Consider the following 24,475-nt stretch of genomic DNA (forward strand, 5'->3'; position numbering starts at 1 on the left):
CCCCTATTCTATAGCGCATTGTATAAAAATTCAGAATATACTTTCCAAAAGAAAACAACTGTAGCTGGTATTTTTATATCAAATTTATTAACATTTAGCTTCTTAGCAACTATGTTAAAATATTTTTTCAATATTATGTCAGCCAAACTAGTTGGATTCCTTGTACACAAACAAGTGAAACCCAGCTTAATTTCTAGAGGTAATCAACAGTATGAAGATTGTGTTTATAAACGTAGGGGTTAGATACTTTTTTGTAAATGCTTTTTGTTTGTTGCCGTTTTCTGTTCTATGAGATTCCAACTTTTAGCTCAAATGGTGCTTTTAATTATGTGCAGACTACAAGAATAAAGCAGGAAAACTTATAAAACTTATTTGTATGCTTTTGAGTTAACATTCATTTCTGTAGTAGAGCAGTTTTATATCTACCATTAAACATGCATTTAGAAACAGACATAAAGGGACTTAGTTATACCTCAAAAGTGTATTTTCATGTTTTCAGCACGCCTTGGATGAGGTTCTAAATGTATTTCCCAAATCAAAGAAGATATAAATTGAATCCAGTTTAATCTGTGACTGCAGTATAGCCAAAAGCTTGTAGAAAAGTGCATAAATACACATAAATCATCCTTGCCCCTGAAGAAATGCAAATATTCATAATTTTTTTCTAGCACAAAATTGAGTGCCCCATTTTGTCCCTCCATCTCTTGACTGAAGTCATCGCTCTGTGATTTGAGTCTTTAAAAATGTGGTACCCCAAGAGTTTCTCTTCCTCCAGTGACTCTTGTTTCCCCCATCTTTCCTTGCCCTGGAATTTCTCTCTCCTCTTCTGGGTTCTGATTTGAACAGCTGCACTTTCCTCTTCTTGGTGGCTGCTGAGGGGTGTGGTGATTCCTCAAAATAAAGGTAAACCAAAGTCTGCCTCCAACAGTAACTGATGAGATGTGCCTTTGCTAAGTAACCGGTTTTCATTTCTTCTGTAGTTTCTGAGATCTTCCTTTCATAGCCTAATGTCATGGAAGCAATAACAATGAGGAAGAATTATGGCTAGTAATAACCATGGTATTAATTAAAACTTGTCAGTGAGCCCTATGGTTCGCTGTGCTGTTGCAAATATGGGGAGATAGCTGAGGCATCAAGACTGCTGGGTTATGAGTCATTCAGTTCTACTTGCCTTGTCCATCTACATGGCCCTGTGATGCACTGTGTCAGCCCCTCGGGGCTTGTTGCTGCTGTAAGACTTCTGGAGTGAAAAAGTCTAGCTTAGGTGCTCTTAGTTTCCCTGAATCTTTGCAGGATTTTGATGCAGTCTTTCACAATATATATTCTTCTCACAGTTGTAACTTCATGCAATTGCAAGGCTACTTCTTTTAGAGGCCGTTAGGGCTAAAACTGTTGCACACATAGACAAACGTGTACCATTTGAGAAGCCTAGAGTATCCTGCTTTGCCTCCAGCTGCCAGCCCAGAAGACGCAGGTTTCCCACAGGTCTTGTGTTTTATCTGCCCATTGCAGATGTCTTGATAATCCAGAACATCCCAAATGGTACTGGATGCCTCCGTTTAAGCAACTGAATCTTAGGTCACGTGTGGGCATTAATGCTGCCGACATCTAATGCTATGTGTCAGGATCTGGAACTGCTTTCTGCTCCCTAGGGGTGGGATTCAGTTACTTGAGCATAGATATGTGCTGTCATTCATGTTGTGGAATGCCCATGACATTTACACTGGCTCACAGGCCTGACACAGGATTCACAGACGACCCATACTCTTCTGTAGTAGCAGGTCTAGGTTAGGCAGGGTCTGTCTCAGACAGAAGCTGGCATTAGCATTGGGGTTCGGTTGCCTAGAAGTAGTCCTGTAATACTATTTGGATAGAACCATACCACCACAGAGCCGGCTTTAAGCAAAAGGGGGGGAAAACCCCAACAAGTCAGGCAATAGTTCCCTCCTCCCCTGATCACTGAGCAGTTTTGCAGCTAAACCAGACTTTAGATCGCCCAAAGCAGATCCAATAACTCATGACTGCTGAGTCAAGATAAAATTCATAGGTATCCTGTACCTCGGTACTAGCAATAGCAATACTGTATTTACTGGGCTATAATTACCTGTTTCAGTAGTCTGCAAACTGTGAGCTATCACTCCTGAATCTAGCAGTGACATTGTGAATCTTCCTGTGGTTTCTATGGATCAGCACCAAGCAGTGGTTCTTCTTGGAGCTGTACCTCTTTCTTGCCTGGCGTGGCCTCATGATAACATATATAGGTCTGCAGGCAGTCCACAGTTTTTTCTTCTAGGGTATAGCTATTCCTTAACTTGCTCAGCACTTCGGACTCTTCTATTTTGTGCAAATTATGAAGTATAAAAGTGTAAGTATGATTACAGCTTCAGCATGAGGAACCTAGTTCAAAATTCCTGCAGCTGAAGGGAACCACACAAGAGGGATTCCCATCAAGAATGACACCCCGCCTTCTCTATTGCAGTTGTTTGTAATTTGTTTGCTATTGCAGTGCACTGTAATCATTGCTTTTGTGGCTTGTTTTGCAACCAACTAGACTTCAGATGTTACAGTTGAGTGCTTTATTATGTGCAACATTCATGCAAAAGCTGCTCTAAAAGTTTCTGGATTCTTGTTAATTTAGTATACAGTTTCAGTGATCTTTGCAACTTGAGCATTACTTGTAAAGGTGTATAATTGAAATCACACCCTTTAGTCAGTTCTGTTACATGCCGCAAACCAGAATATTCCAGGCAGGTTGTACACAATGAGATAGTTTGTCGTGATTGCTTTATATTGGGTATGCATGCAAACACAGCTGGATCTCACATAAACAGTTGCAGACTGATTAGAAAAGGAAGGAAGAATTCCATATTCACATCTGTCAAATTGTAATCTAAACAGTTGTCTGAAGATTGAAAACTGGTACCTTCACATTTATATTGCTTATCCTGATAAGCTGCTTTTTGAATCCATCTAGAGGGCTGGCTGGAACTTTTCTCTCTTATTCTGTAGCCCGTTGTCATTGATGCACAGCTCTAATCTCAGAATGATTAAATTTAATAGCCAAGCTTATAGGAGAGTAAACTGAGGTTATCATATGAGTAACTGAGCTAGATTTGGGCATGAACAATCCAGATGTTTCATTTAAAAAAGAATCTTTGTACAGATCACCTCAAGTAAGTTGCCTTCATTCTGGGTTGCATTTACCTATGTTATAAGAGCTCTGAGACAGTAAATTTGTTTTAACTTGCTTAATGATGCTCAGCTTTGCCCTGTATACAAATGCCAGAGTTATGTTACTTGCCATTGTCTGACAGCCTGAAGTTTTTGCAGTCATTAAACCATGTTGCTAACCTCATGGCTGTCATTATTTTTGTTTGATCCTCATTCAATTGGGTCTGCTGTGGCATATAATCTGTGACAGTTTGTAATATATTGGTTGCGTATACACTGACTAAATTTGTAATTCCTATGCCAGCTATTTAGGACCAAAAGCCTCCATTGCTACTCACTGGTACCCTCCCCTGGTGGAGACTTCTTCCAGTCCCTTTGCTGTTGAGTGGCTGTTGTTTCTCACAGAGGAACTCACGGTGGGAAAAGCTATCCACCAGCTCATTCCTCCAGAAATACTTTCTGAAGCTATTTGGTGGGTAGCACCCAGTCAAACCACCACTACCATGCTGTTCTCATACCTCTGATTGTCGGTATCTTGTAGTGATGTACTGGGGCACTGCAGCAGTTACTGTTCTGTTGTGAGATTGATAAAGGACCTGTCAGTTTATATTTGCAAACTTGGAGGTGGTATCTTTTGGTGCGGAAAAGGGAGAGGATCTAGTTTATGTAGTAGAAATGCTTACTGTAGCGCATATTAAATAATTCTGTACCTACTGCTTAATGACTTCTCCCAGAGGGGGCCTTTCTGTTCTTCTAGCCTCTTCAAAGTGACTTTTGCAAACCAAGTGGGTGACATCCCCATGGTATGCACTGGGGATCACCTGTTGTCGTGTTTCATTCTTTGCTGATACTTTACTGATACTGTTAAATGTGCTGAGTTTGGTAATTATGCCTTTCACCTACTCTTAATTTCTGAGTCGCTGTGTCAATGCTCCCAGGAGTGCCACGTGCCCCTTTTTGTACAGTGAACTGACTGGCTTTCCTTGCTTTTGTGATAACATGGCCTCTACTGTTTCGGTGGGGGGTGTGTGGGGGGTGGGTGTGTGTGTAACAAAGTGCAAATGAAGTGGCCGTGCTGGAACAGCATCCCCAGTGTGGCTACCAATGCTCGCCTTTTTTGGATGTTGGAGAGGTCAGGTTTTGTCCTGATCTCCACTCTCATTGCTTGCTGCACCTTCTTTAGCAACTTGGTTAAAGGCTTAGTCATATCTGCAAACATCAATATAAAATCCTGGGGAAAAATAAACAAATTCGGAAAAGATCTGAGCTCATGTAAACTTGTAGAGCAAGGAGCTTCCTATTAATTTTGCTCTCTGTTGATAAGGTGATTTCTCTACTCCTATATATTTTTTTTCCTGTACCACTTGACCTGTTCATCAGTTCACTTAGAACTGTGCTCCTGATGTTACGGCTTATGCTTTTTTAATTAACTCTTTCAGCTCTGTTTGAGTCTGGCTGGGTTAATACATCACCTGTTCATTAAATTACATGGATTTGATCAGCCTCTGATAATTTTTCCCGTGTTTGGATGGTATGAATATTGCATAAAACTGAAGTACAGTGAAGTCCTTTGGTAGTGGGTGATGTAAAGCGCTATTGCTGCCCTGTAAATGTAGGGGGAAATTCTTCCCAGCCTTGCTCTGACAACAAGATCACAAAAACAGCATATGCTAAATCTGTTATGCCAGAGTCTGGCATTTTTGCTGTGACAGGTGTGGTTTATGGTATAACATAATTAATTTCTCAAAAGTCAACCATTACCCAGTAAATCCTGCTGTCTGCTTTTATGATGGGCCAGATTGGAACATCAGAAATGCTTGATCTTCATGCAGTTATTTGTTGCTCCAATAAGCTTTTCTCTGTGGTTTGGGGATATTTTTACTGCTTCTGTGGCTGATGGTCAGGACTCATAAATACTTTGGCATGAATACTCCTGCAATCTAATTTCTTTTGGGACTGTAGTTCATGAAAAGCCTCTACCCATTCATCTCTAGGTGAACTTCTGGAGCTTTTAGGGCAGCACATTCAGGTACCTCAGGAATAATTTCTGACTGCCAGTCTGTCAGCCTTTCCCACTCTACAATCATGGATTTGCCAAATCCAGTGTCAGTTGATGTTCTTGTAATAATGATATGTCAGGGATTTCTTCCTGTCTTTCTTTTGGGAGACTCTCAGCATCAAGTTGAACTCAGAATGTTCCAGTACATCTCCAGGAGCAGATACATGCTTCAGTTGGGTCAATTTATTTTTAATCTGCTGATACCAGGAGAAGATTCAGGGTTAATTGTTAACACCAGGGCATAGGGCTTCTACTCTGAGTGTTTTAAATGCAGGGATAGTTGTAATGAATAACCTGGGTTCTACATTGTATGATTTTCACCCCAAATTATAGGTTGTCTTTAACATCTTTCCAAGCTGGGTTGTTGGTTTAACTAGGTAGATTAGGCCCAGCAAGCTGAAATCTTCCTGTCACTTCCTTGTCCGTGGAATGCACATATTGATCTGGGCTTTAGTCTTATTTGTGTTTATGTCTATCTCTGGCTAAGAAAATTTCTCTTTCTAACATGCCATTTTATTTTATTGGCCTTTTTTATTTGTTTAGCTTCTGCCAACTGCTCTGAGATTTTCGAAAGCAATTCTTTTCATATGGTTCCACTAAACCAACAGAAATACATTCTCCCTGTGAAACACCTGGGTTAGCAAACATAGATGCACAGTGTGTAGAACAAGCATTTCCAAATGGTGCGTTGAGGGGGTGAATATGCATAGATGAATATTTGGCTTCCCTGTGTGCATCTACCAGAAAAGCAGGTGATGCATCAAACACAGAAAAATGCTTAACATTAGTCACCTCTTCCAGCATTTTTACCCTTGAAGTTACTAGAAATGTTTGCCTTTTATAATTTATTTAGTTATTTTGATTCTGTATTTAACCAAAAATAGTTTCTTTTTTAAAACTGGACTATATATGCTGTTGTGGTTGTCCTCTTCACTATGACTTTTGAGAGCAACAGGCTTACCTGTCTCCTGTTTCAGCTTCTGCCTTAGCACAGGGGACAGTCATGAGTTGTGGGGCTTTTGGCTTGTGAAGCTCTGCTCTGTAGTTTGAGAACTTCCTGCAGGCACTCCTCAACTTCTTCCTCAGCTCACAACTGCTACCATCATTCCCATTAAGAGTTTCTCCAAAGTCATGGAGCTTTTTTCATCCTCCTTGTTCAGTGCATTTGTCAGATGATTACCAACTCTTGCAAAGTGGTGGTGTGGTCTTGGTTTGTGCTGTTTACTGCAGCCTGTGCAGTTCTGTGTGCTTGCTTTTGTGGATTACGAGTTCTCCACACCTTTTTTCCTTGTATCTTTTTTGTCAGTATTTCGTGTACTTGAATATGTCAGCATGATTGGAGCCGGGCCTGTCATCCAAGAGATTCATGCTCTGGTAGAGGGCTTTGCAGGTCAGTCTCAGTCCTGGAGATTTTTTATGTTTATGTACCTCCACCATACCCAAAACAATTTTGATGGCAGTGTTTATATCTTGGTTTTCCCCTAAATACTGCCTGAGTATTGTGTCCCAGATTCCAATCAGTCAAGTCTTTTATCAGATTTTAGCTCCCTTCAGTACTGCAAGATTGTTTCTCAGATTTAAATCACTCAAACCGCTCTGTACTTTTATCTTCTTTTTGTACTCTGTTTAAGAATCTCTCATATCTTTAATATTCACATGGGTCACAACATTCCTTGAACTATTTTTGTGCAGTTCCATAATTAATCTTTTCTGTCAGAGGTAGCGGAAAATGATTAAACACATCAAGTGTCTCAGAAGCACTTGTCAGAAATAAAGCTATTTTTATCTCATCTCCCATTGCTTCTCAAAGTCAAATGCCGCTTAATTCTTTTCCAGATGACCTTTATATTTTCAGAGACTGTTATGTCTTGGGAGACTTCAAACCACTTTCCCAGCCCACTCGTCTTCTTGGTGCTTTGGTTTATTTGGACGGGATGTCGACTCCAGTGGTTGTGCCAACCTGCCTGTGCGGTGAGCAGAGGGGGACAGGGACTTTCCATCTCACTCTTGCCTGGGCATTAAAAATGACTTGGGTGAATCATGGCCTAGAAGCTTTCCCCCTCTGCTGTGCATGTGAATTGCTCAGATGCAGGTGATGACAAAACTTCGGTAAGATGAGCCCCCCCTGCCCCCCCAAGGCGTACGCCTGGGTTTGCACAGCCTCTGATGGTGACAGTGGGGTGTGCAGGGTGCGTTGCACAGTCCAGTGACCTTTGAAGGCAGGGTGAGTCTCAGAGAGGCTTAAATCAGGGCGTCTGCCATAACATCTAGGCTTTCTGTACTTCAAAGGAGAGGTTTCCTACAGCAGTCACCTGACACAATGAGATCAGGGGAATTTTCGTTTCCTTCTGCGGTCACACTGCGGTCACTTTGTGTCTCTTTGCTGCGTATCTATCTGTGATAATGTTCACTTGTGCTTATGCATACGTTAAGTGAAAGTAGAAGTCTTCTCAGGCTTTCATCTGCTACAAAATTAAAAATAAAAGTGTAAAAATAACTCTTACTTGCTTCCTTATGGGTTTTTTTGTTGTTGTTGTTTTGATTTTGGGTTTTTTTTCCTTCTGCTAGTATTTTTGGAGTACCTGCAGTGCGTCTTGATGCCTGCGGCTTAGCTTCATGCTTTCAGGTTACCTTCTCCTTTCTACTCTTGTGCTTGCAAAGCTTCTCTGTTTTGCCTGTGATGGTGAGAAAGGGTGTTTTACCTAGCTGCTGTGCTCTCAGACAAGTGTTTAGTGCCATCTTTGGTGCTTCTTCTGTAGAGGTGAGTATCATACCAGACAGAGGCATTGTTCCAGAGTTAATACGCTGCTCTACAACTTAAGGTACCTGGTTTAATTTTTCTTCTTCTATGCATGTTGTAATATCTCTGCTCCCAAATTTTAAAATAGGAATGATATTACTTCCTACCTTATGTATGGCTGGCATAAATTAATTCATGTTCATGAGGCACCAGCATGTTACAGTGTCCAGCACATTGTGAAAAACAGTGACTAAATTGCACTGAGAAAGGAACTGGAACAAAACAATGTATTTCAGGTGTGTGATCAATACTTCAAGCTATAATTGTAGCAAATTTTACATTAAGTTGTTACAGACTGAAAAATGTTCACTTGGTGTTCCGTGCACCATTTGCAAGCCTAATTCTGGTCCCAGATTATTGAGATTGGTCAGAAATGCCACATATATTGAATCAATAATCTGTGGTAATGTTGACTAACAGACTCTCAAAAAGAAAACTATAAAATTACATATTTGGGAAGGAATTACAGAGCAAAAAATTAAGTTGCTACATGACTAACACACTATTCCATAGCAAAGTCCTGTGCTTCATACATGAAGATATTATCTTCCCAGTTTTGAAAGATGGGAAGAACCTTAAGCAATTTCTAAATACCCATTTCTGTTGCTCAGTATTAAGAATATAATTTGTTTGTGAAAGAGAACATTTGCCCAAAGACAAAGGTGTCTTTATTTTAAGGGTAAGTGTGGGTAAAACCTACTTGACTTTGGATCTAAGGGTGAAACATTACATGAAATGTGACATCCTTTGTTGTGGGTTTAGATTAAAATACTTGCTATTGATGATAGGGGGGAAAAACACATTATATTTTCCCCTTCTTAATCAAGGCACATTCTGACTAATCATATACTAGACTTTCCCATGTCATTCCAGTAATTACATCCATTTCAGAAGGGTTTTTGATGTAGGGCTGAATAACAACTTTTTTGTTGGAGGTACATCAGCCTTGTTTCTAGTAATGAAAAAGCCTTTGCACATCTTTTCCAATTAACTCTTCTCTTTTTATTGCTAAATGAGTTTCAGTAACACTTTCCTATACAGTTTCATTAACATGCAAATAGTTAATACAGGATAGTTCATCTCAGCATTGAGAGCAGGGTACTTGTATGGTTTATTTGTGAAACGAATGGTATTATTATTGGTTCAGAAGAGACACAACTTAAAATTGGGACAACTTGTTCTAGAGAAATGAACACAAATTATAGAATCATGATGTTCCCAATTATAGTTCTTGATTTGCTCTTGTGAAGGCTTTGCATCATGATAGATGTAAGTACTGAGAACTTGCAGAATGATAGCTATCAGTGCCAAACTGAGGAAGATCTTAATGATCTTGGACAGAAATTTAGAGGAGTATTCCAGCAAACAAATGTCTGTGTATTACTAAACTGATTTCACCTAATGATTCTTGGACTATGTAGATCTGTCCTGCAATAGAGCAGGACATGACTGTCAGATTGTGAAGCCTGTTTGCCTGTGTTGACTTATTTCAGCTGTCAGCGCAGGAATTTGGACTTTGTAGGACTAGCCCACGCTATGGCATCGGAGGGGGCTTTTCTGCCTTGGAAATGTGTTTGACTCTTCATCAAGGCTCAATTCTGGAATTACTGACTTTGACTCACACAGAGATCTCTTTAAGGCTGATCAAACATGACCAGTATCAGACTTCCATGAGCTGAGTATAGGTAGAGTGTGGTCCAAGTCTATATATATTGAGTGGAAAAGTCGGAGGAAGAAGTATGTATCAGCTTGAAAATGAGACTGTGTCAGAGCCTGACAGGTGAGTGAAGTACAAACATACAAATGGACGTAGCTAAGGACAAGCTACATCTTGAGACTTCTATTCATTTTCATGGTGATAATAAAACTTCATGATTTTCTTAGTGATTAAGGCATTTTAAGGGTAAGGTAAATGCTGTTTAAAAGCTTTCCTGACAGTCTGCTCCTGAAGAATAGACGCTAGTAGGCACAGAGAGCACCAATCCTAACCCACAGCTTTCCCAATACCAGCTTAGCTCAAGTCTCAGCAGCTTCAAGAATATAGGGTATTATCCCCCAAAAAGATGTTAGTCAAATGTTTGGTATCTAGTGGTATGTCCTACTCTCTGAAGACATGTAATAATGACAAGACTACCCAAATTCAGCAGCCTGGAGACCAGCACACTGGTTTTAGCAGTTCTGTTCACAACACAGAGGTGACTACACAACCCTTCCGAGAGCCAGTTTGTAACCAGCCTTTTTTAGTAAAGTTTTGCAGTCAAGCCAGGTGATCTGTCAGCACTGCACACTAACAAGGAGCAAAGTAAGACCCCTCAGCACCTTGTAAAACCACGGAGGTGAAGTCACCATGCTGTCTGTCAGTAAAAGTACTGAAGTGTAGATTGCCATGATCTTAGTCCTAGTCAGCTGTGAACTAAAAATAGGTACCACAGGTAAGTCACTGAGATCAGTAAGTAATATTTCAGATAAATATAAAGGCACTGATGATGTAAAGGTTGGTTCCTACTTGTTTCCTCTACACATGATCTGGGAGACTAAACTCCAGTTATAGTTAATAGATACCTAGAAGGTTTCAGTTGTCCCAGAAGAGGTATAGTGTCATTTGAGGTACCCCAGGATATTCTGCCTGGCCTCCAGTTGCTGCTCCAGAAAAACGAAGGTCTCCTGTTGGGTCCTAGATTGTGTTTGCCAGCCTCATTCAGGTAAGGCACCTCAAAAAGGTCTAGGCATCTACATTAAATCCTACTGCTAGTCCATACAGTTATTGGGACAGAGGGAGTGGTCCCGCTGAGTGTGACGATATGGTTGCTGTACTGCGCCAGATTCCACCAAGTAGATTGCCTTGGAGTGGGATCCCATTAGCTCGGTATGAGTTGTGCCATGTGAGACTTCAGGCTGTTAGGACTTCTGCATGGAAATGGGAGGTGTGACCTGGGCCTATATCCTTCTGGAGTGGCAACTAGATGCCTGTGTTGAGGCAGCTGAGGGGAGCCTGAGATCTCCATTGCCTGCAGTAGGAGCTTGGGCATCTGGCTCACCTGTGGCCAGCAAAATGTAAGGTGCCTTCAAGCTCAAAATGAGTCCCAGCCTGGAAGTGGGGTTAATTTGCCTGAAGATAGGTATAGGTGCAAATTACCAAATGACACATTCTGTGGTATCCCAGGTGTCTCTGTGGTGCTAGGGATGTGACTTAGGTTTTATGGGAGACTCACAGCTTTCTGAAAGTGGCTGGAATGCTCTGAAGTCTCTAAAACTGCGTTAGACACCTAATTACAGGCAAATTAATTCTGTCCTAGATTTCCATAGAGATTCTTTGCTCTGTCACTGGCTTCTTCCAGCTTTATTTCTGTGTGGTTTTGAACTATTTCATTAATCTATGTCCACAGAGCCTGGGGACTGTGATGCGCTATTTTCTATGTTTAGCTAGTTTTTTATGGAAATAATATAATTCTACTCTATGCTTACTCCAGAGGGTAGACATTTAAGTGAGCTGCTTCTTGCCTGCTTTCATCTATCTATAGAATGTGTCTTGTCTAAACTGAGTTAACAAAGGGGTTTATGTCATCAGTGGAGAGAGATGGGCTCCCAAAGAGTGACTTACCCTGCATATCTGAGGCAAGTCTTCTCATATTCTATAGAGGCAGACTAGATGGTTTGCTTAGAAAGTTGAGTGAGATAATCCCACATTGCTACATTTCCTATTTTTTCATTGCAATGAGGGAGTAAACAGCACCCCGTTATCTGTGTAGAAGGGTAACCTGTGGGATTCCCTTCCTCCTTGCTTCATGGTAGAAGCAAAGCTACTAAACCCCTGGAATATCTCTCCCCACTGGTAAGAACAGGGAGGACTGAGTTAACGGGGCAAGTCCTCCACAGTCCTGGGGGAGCTCTGTTGGCGGGCAGCATGCTTGCAAGTGCAGATGACAGAGATGAAATTGCATGTTTGAGGGTGAGCATGGCGATATCTTAACGTTTGAGACAGGAAATCTGGAGATGTCAGATCTGACAGAGGAAGAATACATTGCACATTTATGAGGGGAAAATTTGGGTGTGCAAATTTGAGTTGCAAGTGGTGGCACATTTGTTCCCAATGTTTTTAGAAATCATATTTGAAGTGTTGGGCATGTAGCATTTTGGTCATGATGTGTAATGTCTTTTGTTATTTCATTGGCATAATGGAGCTTCAGTGTGAAGTAAAATTAAGTCTGTGCTTAGGTCAGCTCTCATTTTTGACATAAGACTTTGAAGTTGTTACTATATTTAGTTTCTCACTAGCATCAAAATCTGTTTTACTGATATAGACAGATGGTAGGACTACATCATGTTCGTTTGAGCTATTGGTGTAGTACAAATGTGAGCATGTATGTTGAAGTTTGCAGCTGAGAGCTTGATCCAGGTACGTGCACCTGGGTGTGTACTGTGATTCACAGTTTCCACGATTGCTCTCTTTGGGTTTTGGTGACCACTCTAAAAGGGCACGGGTCTATTCTCCTCTAAAGTCAGTGTCAGATCTGCACAGATGTTTTCTATACTCCACAATGACTCAAAAGCAGCAGGTTTCCATATAGGGGCAGCTGAACTGAGCCTTGGTTATTGATCTTACCTTTAGTTGTTCTTCACTTCCAATTGTTTTTCTCCCAGCAGTGAGAATTAACATTCTGCAAGAACAGTAGAATGATAGAAGTCATTATTTTTCCTGGGTAATTAACAGTGTCTATGTAAAAAAATGTTTAATAATCTTAATTGCTTAATTTTCCTAATAATGCTGGCAACTGGAAATTGTTGTGGTTCAAAACTTAAATGGTAAGAGTGCATGGAAAGGAACTGTGAACAGCAGTATCAGTAAATTAATGATAAAATTTGCCAACATACCAACTGCATGGAGTGGAATTTTTGCTTTTTTTTTAATGTTTTGGAATATAAGCTTTCTATATGGCTTATATTGCAGGGAGGGCTAGAAATGTGTGTGACATTTTGATTAATAATCTATCATATATATTCATCACACCTGTGACTTGTATGGCAAGATTGGAGGTTCATGACATCACAGCACATACAACCAAATGCTAAGTGATAAGCCTCAAAATGCAAATGTAAACTGGGAATAGTTATTAGGTAGGCTTTATTCTAATGAATAGAGCTCATATTTTTTTCCTTTTTATCAAGGACCTAGGAAAAAGCATTACAATTTCTACTAATGTGTAGATGACAAAAAGATGGGATGTTGATTCACAGAGTAGTCAAAATTCTTTGATAAGCTAGGTGCAAAGAAAAAGTATGTTTTAGATGGTGAAGGTCTCTGGATGTACAGTAGTTTAGATGAACATATGCTCACAGTGTAATGCTATGGCCACATAAGCAGAAATAGTGTATTAAATTGTCTCTGGTTTTACTGCTGGCGAGACTACTACTGGCATATTATCCCCAATTCTGCTTCTGCAGTTTAAGACAGATGATGACAAACTGGAAGAGAATCAGAGGAGAGCAGTGAGAGTGGTTAGAGAGCTTGAAGATAATGCCCGGCTCCAGGAACTTAGCCTGTTATTTTTCAAAGGGAACATCAAGAGACTGTTTCAACTGACTCTAAGATCATGGGAAAGAAATTTGGTAGAAAGGATCTCCTCACAGTAACAGATGGAATTACACCAAGAGAAGTAGTTAATATCTAATGCTAGAGGTAAATAGCAAATTTTAATAAAACAAATTAAAGTGAATTACTGTAATAATTTTTCAGGAGCTGCAGCAAATTGTTTTTCACCATGCTTTTTAAAAATCTAGATTGGTATTTTTTTGATTTATTATGTGTTCAAAGAGGAGTAAGTTCAAGGATGTTTCTTTGTCTTGTATTGTTTGAGAGATCTGGGCAGTTCTTAAGAATAGACCTTCCTTCATTATGTGTATCTGTGAATCTATGGATGAAGTGATATTCCTATAATGAAAACACACTTTGAAACATGTTTAGTTAAATGCATTTTCATTTTGTAAATACTGGAAGTATATCTGAACTTAATAACAAAAGTTAATAAAGGTGTCTAGCTAAAAGTGTGTTCAGTGCCTGGAATAGCTGTTTTCCCTGGCCAGCGAGCAATTTCTAGTTGATATATGGTATTAATTTGGTATTAAAGAAAAGTTAATTTAGAAGTTGTAAACTGCTGTTGAATGAATAAGGCTGAACCCTCAAATGCTGTGTTTATGTGGTTACTATGAGACACTGGATGTCAGTACTTGAGACTGTGTTACTTAAAATGGAATTTCAGCTGCATTAATTACAGTCTGTCTTTTCAACAGGCCCATGCTAAAGTCTGGCATCTCTACAATGACCATTTTCGTCCAACTCAAAGAGGAAAAGTGTCCATCGCCCTTAGCTCCCACTGGATAAAACCTCAACATATGACTGAAAAAAACATAAAAGAATGTCAAAAATCCCTTGATTTTGTGCTCGGCTGGTTTGCTAAGCCCGTATTTATTGATGGTGACTATCCAGAGAGCATGAGGAGCAACCTCTCATCTCTGTTGCCTGAATTCAGTGAAGCTGAGAAGAAGTACATCAAGGGAACAGCAGACTTTTTTGCTCTGTCTTTTGGAGCTACCCTGAGTTTCCAGCTCTTGGACTCCCACATGAAATTCCAGCAGTTGGAATCAATAAGCCTGAGGCAGCTCCTTTACTGGATAAGCAGTGAATATAATAACCCCCAGATACTCATTGTGGAGAACAGCTGGTTTGTTTCTGGTAGCACCAAGAGAGATGATGCCAAATATATTTACTATCTCAAAAAGTTCATTATGGAAACTTTAAAAGGTAGGACTGAGGTTGTATTAATATGTGCTTGACAAAATCATAATGCAAAATTGCCTACAGAGACATGTTAAAGAACCAGTCTGAAAACTAATTTTAGTCTTTAACATTCATCTTGGCACTTGTGAAATGAGATTCCAAATCCCTTTCCTGGGTTTGTTCTTTTCAGCTCTTGAAGACCATTAATGTCTGCAGATAGCATTTGGTGAGCTTGATGCTGCTGTCTTTGAAGTCAGCAGGAAAATTTCTGCTGTCTTTGGTAGGAGGAAGTGCAAAATACGTGTGAACTGTACTCTCAGTGGACTTAGGGAAAGAACTGTGTTATTTATTATTGGTTGTTTTCCATGTCTTAGAAGTATGAATGCATATGTACAAAATGTAAGAAAATATATGTGTGGGAAGGTAAAAACTATGCAATAGGAATTCCTCTGAAGAAAACATATGGCTGGAAGAGTACATTTTTAAATGAAAGATTGGAACCTTTTCATTCTGCATCTCAGTGTTCCTCTTGCACAAATTTTACATTGGTGCAGCTCTGGACGTCAATCGCAATAACCTGAATTTACGTCAGTTTAAGAAGAACTAAATGTTTGAGGTTATATAATCTAAATTACTGAAATTGTTAACTTATTATTCTATTCCAAACAGTAAGGGAAATGCACTGGCTTGTATGAGAGGTTTTTTTTTCTATTTTCCCATTTGTGTGTAGCAAATTTTTTAATCCTGGTAGCTACCAAGAAGTTGAGATTCCCATTTCCACTTTCATTGTCTTTTAATTTCTAAATTTTCAATGTTATAATTTATTTACTTGTCTACAGTTTGCTGTTCTAGTTTTAAAAACAGTGTTACCATAGTTATTATTTCAGACGAGATAGCCATTGCATTACGTTGCCATTTTCATACAGAGGATAAGCAAAAATGGCTTTGATTTTATCCTCAGCACTCATGAAGAGACAAAGGATTCCCACATTTGTTTCATCTGCTATTCCAGAAACCTAGTTATTGCAAATAAATGAAAAGGTGAATAAATACATGAGCCAGTGCATACAAAATTGGAAAACTGGAATGTAAAACATTTACTAACTGGCAAGTAACAAGTATTACTAGTTTGCATGAAGTCAGATGAAGAGCTCATCTTCATGAAGGGGTCATATTCCTGTTACCTATATTTCTCCTTAGTTTATAATTTGCTGGGCATACATACATGGATCTGCCTTTTAATCACAGCTGGCTGAAAACAATCTCAGTTTAGTTTCTTTCCTTTTAATGTGCCACTAAGTAAATAATGCTAATACCAACAACAGCGTGACAGTCTTGTTATATTAACTTAAGAATACTAGCACTTGGGTAAACGTTTTACAGGAAAAATTAATAAATAGAGACAGACTGTATCTGCAGAAGGAACTTGGATGTCATTATGATGAAAATTATTGCTCTGAAATCTTCTGCCATTAGAAAATGCAAAATCCAATGTCAATACCAAAGTTCTCTGTGCAATGCCTAGGGGAATTCAGTTGAGAAGGATCCACAGAAGGCATCATGTTGGCTGTGAGCAGTCTGGTTGGACGACAGTAAAGACCAAAGGCACATGTTGTTTCTCTGAGTTTTAGAACACTTATCTATCCAGTGCAATAAAGCACTGAGGTGTAGAGACTGGTGAGCTATTTACCACAAGATTCATTCTAGCAGCCATGGGGCAGTAAAATGGCATTGCAGCTACAGCAAGGAGAAGCAAGGATAATTAATTTAGACCCAGGACCACATAAGTGTGGGTTTACTGCTTCCTAGATATGGCCGGTATCTTTGCCTGGTGGCGTATATGCACTGGTTCAGACAAAACTACTGCTTTCTGTATCACTGTTAAGAAGTAAGTGCAGCCCTATCGGAGCAAGCCTGTGGAGTAAAAAGAGTTGGTGTTGAGGGCCTGGTGTCCACACGGCGTGTACTCCTGAAACCTATTTCTGGATTAATTTCAATGCAGAGGAACCCAGGTCATGCTCAGTGATGAGGGAGATTTGCTCTGAAGTGTGCTCCCGAATTCAGCTGAAGTGCTGATGTAGGTGTCCATTCTGACCGGCATGCTGTAGATAAGCTCTGTGCATTTTGGTGGTGTTTTTTTGGTTGGTTTTTGGTTTTGTTTTGGGGTTTTTTTGGCTCTGGGAAAGGGTCTCTCTATTTGGGATTCAGGGCCCGCAGTCCTCTTACTATTTACTATTACTGATCTTTCTTTTTTCCAAATACCATTTAGGGCTCAATAGAGTAAATAGAGCTGTAATATAAAGTAGTTAAATATTAATTAGAGCTGCTAATTGGTTGGAGATGTCTTCTCACATGGACGAGTTTCTAACCACTTACTCTAGGGTCATATTCACTTCCCTGCTCTGCCTCTGGTGCAACAGATAAATTGATTGTGCCTTGCAAAGTGGAGCGTGTTGACCAGGAGGGCATGCAGGCTCCTCTGTGCCGTCTGGACTAGCCCAGGGGTGAAGTCATTGTCTGGGGAGTGAGCAGCTCTGAATTCAAAGAGTCTTAAGGAGGATGGGAAGAGCCAGGCCCCGGACAGGTCAGAACGAAGCTATTCTCAGGTACATCCCGAGGCAAAATACAGATCCCTGGGCACCTTACACCTGGAAGCAGGGGCTGCAGGCTTCATACACCTCGCCTCTGTGCCCTGGGGTTGGACAGCAGCTGAGCAGAGGGGTTTAAGGTTCTGTATTTGATGCTCATGGGTCCGCCATGTTTCCTTGGACCATTTCTGTATTAGTGAGCTGAACTGCTGTTTATTTTTTAACCTGGTTCTGGCCGAGTTCTGGCTGGCACAGTAGCGCACTTCTAGGCGTGCTGGGGGGATTGCTCAGGACAGGAGTTACCTCCAGCGGGCCACACAGTTCCAGAAGCAAGGACAGTTGAGTTTTCAGTCAGCCTAGCTTGTGCACCAACATACAAAAGAGGGGAGACAGACAAAGGGAAAAAGGACAATAATTTTCATTGTGGTGTTTCAGTACCATACAACCCTTGTGGGATACTGTGTTTGAGACTTCCAAACATTTTGGAAATTCCAAGAGTTTTCAAGTTGCTTCTTTCATAGGTGACACTTAAAAGTTAATACATTTTTAAAGAAGGGTTAGAGGACAATTTTTATGAGGTGCTCAGTAAGCCTGGGAGTGCCGTGTGATGACTTACGGAAGGGGTGAGGTGCTGTTCAAAGAGAAATTCTCACTGAGACTGGTTCACAAAGTGGACCTGTATTGGCTTTTACTCTGCTGGTATGGTATGGCAGATGTCATCACGGATGCATGCATAGGTTAGAAAAACACTGGTGTTTGCCAAACACAAAAGAATGATGCCTTTAGGAGGAGAAATATTCCTTTTCCTTAGACATTTTCTCATGACCTCAGATAGACACTGGGCCAAATTCATTGCTTTTTTAACTGGGGTTCATGTAATTGATTCAAACAGGGTTACAATCAAGAATCCATGCGGTCCTTCATAACTGACTGTAATGAGGTACATTAATAAAAACGGGAAGTTAGGATCTTGATATTCTGGTTGCCTGAAATACTGCTTTCAGTGTTACTAGGCTGGAAAATTTTACGTTCAGTTAGTACCCAAGTTTAGGTTGACAGAAGATGGTGAGTAATAAAGATAAACTCTGCTGACTACAGAGCCAAACTCGAGTTCAAAAGAACATTTAAGAATGTGCCTAAATGCATTGCTGAATAAGGGTGGGTCTAATTATGTAATTAAAATAAGCACACTCCTTTGTGCTTTCCTGAAGCTGAGCCTTGCCCAGGAACATTTTGCTGAATCTTAGTGTTTAATACAACTAGAAGTGAGTGCCATTTGGAATCTTAAAATAAATCCATAATTCTGGCAATACTAACAGATGCCAGTAGACCCCGATATTAACCTTGAAGGTGTGTGGTGATTCTTAGAAGTCAAACAGTTGACCTAGAACATATACATATTTTTAGAAACCCTTAAGTATTTAAGCTGGAAAGCGCTATGCTGTAAAAGATGTAAAGAGACAGAATTATCAAATAAAGAGGTCCTGCCTGCATTATCACCTCTACCTAAAATCTGTGGTAATAAAAATTCCTCAGCACACCAAAAGTGTTGCCAGGTTTTTCTTAATATGTATTTCTAGTGGAGGGGAAGGAGAAAATAAAAAAAAAAAAAAAAAAAGTATAACTTTTGTTCGCATACAGGCTAGTGCTGCATTAATGGCACTTCAGCGATGCTGGAGCAAGCTGCAGAGCTTGTTTAGCAGCGTGCAGGGCAGTGCAATGACTGGCTCAGTTGTTGCAGACAGTTCAAGTGTAGCATGCTCTGCTCCGAGGCTGAGCTTTGGCCTGTCTAATTAGCAGCACTGCTCATAGGATTGCTGCTGGGCTGCTTCTCTTTCTAAATCTGGCTTGTTTAAAGGTACCTTTACTGTCTTGCACAGTGCATCCATGACCTGGCAGCTCCCTGAGTGCGGCTGAAATGTCTTCCCTGAACGGGCTTTGAGGCAAGCCCTGAGATACTTACCTGACCTATTGTATTGTTCTTACACATAAATACTGCAAACATTGCTGGTACGGTGTAATCTACAGAGGAAAAATGAGCGCTGCGATAAGTTTGGTTTTGTTCTTTCCTCAGCCATCCGGTACGACGGAATTAATGTGTTTGGCTACACAGTCTGGTCCCTCCTGGATGGCTTTGAATGGCACAGGGGATACAGCATCCGACGTGGATTGTTTTATGTTGATTTTCAAAGCCACGACAAGAAGCTCATGCCCAAATCTTCTGTTTTGTTTTATCAAAAGCTGATAGAAAAAAATGGCTTCCCACCTTTGCCTGAAAACCAGCCTGTAGAAGGTATTTTTCCCTGCGGCTTTGCTTGGGGAATTGTTGACAACTATATTCAGGTGAGTCTGATGATAAAGCTGAGAGGCTGTCCAGCCAGATCAGTGCACAAGTTCATATTGATAAATTTGCTGGATAGGGTGTCTTTGCCAATATATATTACCAGAGGGCTGCAAGGAGATGTATACAACACTTTTGTGCCAAACACTGTGTCTTTCATTCTTCACTAGACTTTCTCTGTGTGACTGAAGAGATCCAGTCAGATTGACATACGATAAATAAAGCTTTAGTAAAACATACCGAAATTGAAAGTGGTCTGATGCTCATCTTCCCTGGACACGTTATGTGATCAGTTACTGAAAGTCAGTCCTGTTCAAATGGGAGTTGATGAGATCTGCTAAAGTGTATTTCCAAATGTCCTAGTCTATGAAATGTGAAATACTACTGCTTTTTCATGTCCATAATTTAATTGGTAATATATTTATCTGCTGTGATCAGGTATGTTTCAGAAAACTTCCTGAAAGCTCTTAAAACTCCAGTGGCATGTTTCTACATTGTATGCATATATATCCTAGTACTGTTGTTAGAGGGCTTTTGGGTAAACAAACAAACAAACAAACCACAATATTAGATTTAAATGAAATTTCTCTATTCCTTCTTTGTCATTCTGTGTAGTACGGTGTCTGACAGAGACCTGCAGTGCCCCTGGATAGCACCCAGCTGTATCATGGATCCAATTCATAGATCTCACTCTTTATTTCAACTAAATCTGGTGCTTTGGGAGAATCTTTCAAACTTTAAGACTTCATTGCATGAGTAGAAGTTATAGCTTGATTATGGTCTCTAACATTTTGGCTCTGTAATTCTCAGATGCTGTTTTGGCTTGCAGGGCTTCTCTAACCACAGTAAAGAGGTGTAGTTAAATTCAACACTGAGGCTTGATCCAAGAACAGAATTTTTAATTTAGATTTTCCACAAAGACAGAACCTTTCTTAAGGCTGGACTATAGGGGGCTTGTTTGTTTTTTCTCACTCCAAAAGTAAGATCTGAGTTTGTTCTCTTGAAAAATACTGCAGCCTCCTTACCTGATACACTGATTTCCAAGAAAATTAAACAGTCATTATCCTCCTAGCTCCCAGACAGATTAGGGATTGGAAGTGGAATTGCTGCCTTTGAGATCAATAACAGCTATGAAGTTGCAGAGTCAGTCAGCCTAAGACAGTTAAAAAATCCCTCCTGTCCCCAAAACCTTCAAAGCTGAATATTTTCATTTCAAAAGGCCATTCAAACATTTTGTGCTGTAAGGCTTAGGTAGTGTGATTTGTAGATGCATCACAGTGGAAAAACTCTTTTGACAGCATTCCCACAGTATTAGTGGCAATACATGCTTTAGTAATCTACAAGGGACAATTCTCCAGAAAAGCAATTTCCCTCAGACATGCTGGTTTTTATTACTTTCTTCTATAAGCACAGTACTGACCTCTCCGGAGAAAATAGCAACTGATTTTCAGCAGCTTCTTTATACAGTCTGCAGAGCCTCGGCTACAAGTTGAACACTGGTTGTAGGCTGACACCTGCTTTTCAAACAGAGGGCAGGACAAGGAAATGTGAACTCAGGGGGAAACTGTGCATCAAAGGGAAAAAAAAAAGGAAAAAGGGGAAAAAGTAAACACTTGTGGTACTAGTATCTTGTAGTTTGGATATTTCTTGTAAGAGTTACGCTAGAGTATGAATGAGGAGATTTTATATTGTGCATTACTTTAAGTAATTCACTTTTCCATTTTCTAGTCCTTAGCACATTTGTGTTACTCATTAAAAGTGGAAGTATAGTTCTGTGGGACCCTGCGAAGCCCATCTTCTACTGTGTCCGTATGTCATACAGGCAATTCTGACATCTGAGGCCCTACAGACTTAGGAGAAATGCATTATTGTTGGAGCAACATATAATGGGTTTACTCGGAGGCCTGGAAAAAAATTGGTTCAGACATGAACAGATTGCTAAAATAACTTGGAAATGAGTTCAGTATGAGTTAAATAAAAAAGGATGTCTTTAGCAAGAAGGAAAAATCCTGCTTGTCAACTGAATTTGTGCTAAAAATCCAATGCAGACCGTTACTCATCTTTCATCACAGTCAGGAAAAGAACTGAACATGGGAATGATGATGCATTCATTATTTCTTTTACTGCATTCAGGGAGTGGTCTTGAAAGTGAATCTACTGGGTGATTTAGAACACACAGTCTCTCTGTAGGCCCTTCTTAATCTTGAAAGAAAAACACATTAAAAATTACTGTAGTCTTTGCTGAAGATCTGCTTCTCTGGAGATCTGTTGCAGGCTTAGTGCCTTATCCCTGAGCAATCCCTTTTTTCCCTTGCAGACTGGAGCAATCTGGAGAAGATATAAACATGGTGATTATTAGCATATGCTTGTTTGGAAAGTAGGATGAAAATGATGTATAGATTTGGTACTTCCCTGATGTCACATGATAACAGAAAATTAATTCATTCATATGAGCCAGAGATGTTATTGTTTCAGAGATGCAAGAGAGGTGCTAAATGCCATATTTTGACTGATGGTACTCTTTCACTACCTTGTGGTAGTGGTGTGATGTCTGTGATGTTCCCACCTACCTAGAACAAACAGCTTGAATCTGGTATGTTTCTTATTCTACCTAGGTAGACACGACACCCACCCAGTTTCTTGACTCTAATGTTTATGTGTGGGATGTTCACCAGACGAAGAAGCTTATTAAGGTGGATGGAGTTTTCACCTCGAAACGCAAGCGTCACTGTGTTGACTTTGCTGCTATCAGGCTCCAGATCTCTCTCCTGCAAGAAATGCACGTCACACACTTCCATTTTTCACTGAAATGGTCTTTAATCCTTCCTTTAGGTAACCTTTCTCTAATCAACCACACTCTTGTACACTATTACCAGTGTTTTGCTAGTGAACTTCTCAGAGTTAACATAACTCCTGTTGTTGCTTTATGGCAACCTATGGCTGAGAATCAAGAGCTTCCAGTTTCCCTTGCCAAATATGGAGCCTGGGAAAATGCAGAAACTGTTCAGGCTTTTGTTGAGTATGCCAAATTCTGCTTTACAAGTCTTGGGGACCATGTTAAGTTTTGGATCACAATGAATGAACCATCAGTAAAAAACTTGACATACACCGCAGGGCACAACCTGTTGAAAGCCCATGCAAAAGCATGGCATCTTTATGACAAAGAATTCAGGAGATCTCAGAAGGGTAAAATTTCTATAGCTCTACAAGCCGACTGGGTAGAACCAGCTTGTCCCTTTTCCAGGAATGACCAAGAAGTTGCTGACAGAATTTTAGAGTTCGACATTGGCTGGCTTGCAGAGCCCATCTTTGGGAATGGTGACTACCCGCAGGTGATGAGAGCGTGGCTTCACCGAAGAAACAGTGTTGACCTGTATAATTTCCACTTACCTTACTTCTCAGAAGATGAAAAGAAGTTAATCCAGGGCTCGTTTGATTTTTTTGCCTTGAGTCACTACACGACTACCCTTGTGGGCTGGGAGAAAGAAGATGCAGTAAAATATGACCACTATCTTGAAGTTCAAATGATCAATGACATCACATGGCTGCACTCCCCCAGCAGAGCTGCAGTAGTGCCCTGGGGACTGAGGAAATTGCTCAAGTGGGTTAAATCAAAGTATGGCAATGTCCCAGTTTATGTAACGGCTAATGGAATTGATGATGGCCGAAATATGGTGCATGATAAGCTCAGAGTGTATTACATCCAAAATTACATCAATGAAGCTTTAAAAGGTAAGGAACCATAGATGGTTTATGTGTCACAAATCCCAGTATTAGTATATGCCCTGTGACAGAGTATGTTTAACTTTAAAAAAAAAAAATATCCTATTTAGAATACTCCATAAATGAGATGTTGGTAACAGATAGCGTTTTTCTTTGATGTATGATTGATTGGCGTTCCATCAGGAAGACTGACCTTGCACATGTTCTGCATGAGACAGTAGAAAAACTTGTGGATTCTAGAAATTTGAGCAGATGTTATGTGAGTGGCTCCACATGTATTTAGCCAGGTTTTCTTCTTATTGCACTTTTACTGTTGTTTTGCTTTGTTGCTTCTCTCCACTGATGTGCCTCAGGGCTGGTTATGAGTTCTGTTCCTCAGCTGTCTCTGTAGCTTATCCAACAGTGATCTTATCCAACAGTGATCTTCATAGTAATTCAGCTATCTACCTCATTATGCCGTTTCCTGGACTCTTTCCTGCTATTCCGAACCCAAACCAATCTTTTTCTGTCTCTCAAAGATTCAGAAATTACAAGGCAAAAAGGAGGCATTTTGAGTCATCCTGTCACACAACGCACACTGTTTTTTGAGAGAAGCACAAGACCCGAATGAAATAATTTTTACTGATGAAGAATCTAATACACCTTACTGTAAGTTGCTGCAGTGGGTGATTATTTACTGCTTTTATATGTAAGTGTGTGTATAGATACATATAAATCTTACTTCTAGTATTTATTTCTTTAGCTTCAGCTGTAAGCCATTTTTTTGTATATTTCCATGTATTTTTCCTCTGTAGGTGTTCACAGACAGAAAACAAGCTCTCTCTCATTTATGTCTTGGATAAATAACACAGACAAAGCTCTTTGTGTCCCTTACTATAAAACATCATTTAGAACCTTTCAATTATTAAACTTTTTCCCATTTGCCAGCATTCTTCTTGAGAGGGGTAGACCCAGACGCAGACACACTGTTCCTACCACAGCCACACCTATATCTCAGCAGGTATAACGTAACCTCTTA

The 24,475-nt window shown here is 40.1% G+C and overlaps 1 protein-coding gene across 1 annotated transcript in view; it reads left to right on the forward strand.

Annotated features, from left to right (window-relative positions):
• The window catches only part of KL (klotho), a 50,643-nt gene that overhangs the window by 19,627 nt on the left and 6,541 nt on the right, over positions 1-24,475 (forward strand). Inside the window, exons 2-4 of the mRNA XM_055703297.1 lie at positions 14,319-14,829; positions 19,468-19,736; positions 22,350-23,466. Of these exons, the coding sequence (XP_055559272.1) occupies positions 14,319-14,829; positions 19,468-19,736; positions 22,350-23,466 (1,897 nt within the window). The remainder of the gene's footprint in view (positions 1-14,318; positions 14,830-19,467; positions 19,737-22,349; positions 23,467-24,475) is intronic.

Source organism: Falco cherrug, chromosome 2 (genome assembly GCF_023634085.1).
Source record: "Falco cherrug isolate bFalChe1 chromosome 2, bFalChe1.pri, whole genome shotgun sequence".
NCBI classification, from domain to species: domain Eukaryota; kingdom Metazoa; phylum Chordata; class Aves; order Falconiformes; family Falconidae; genus Falco; species Falco cherrug.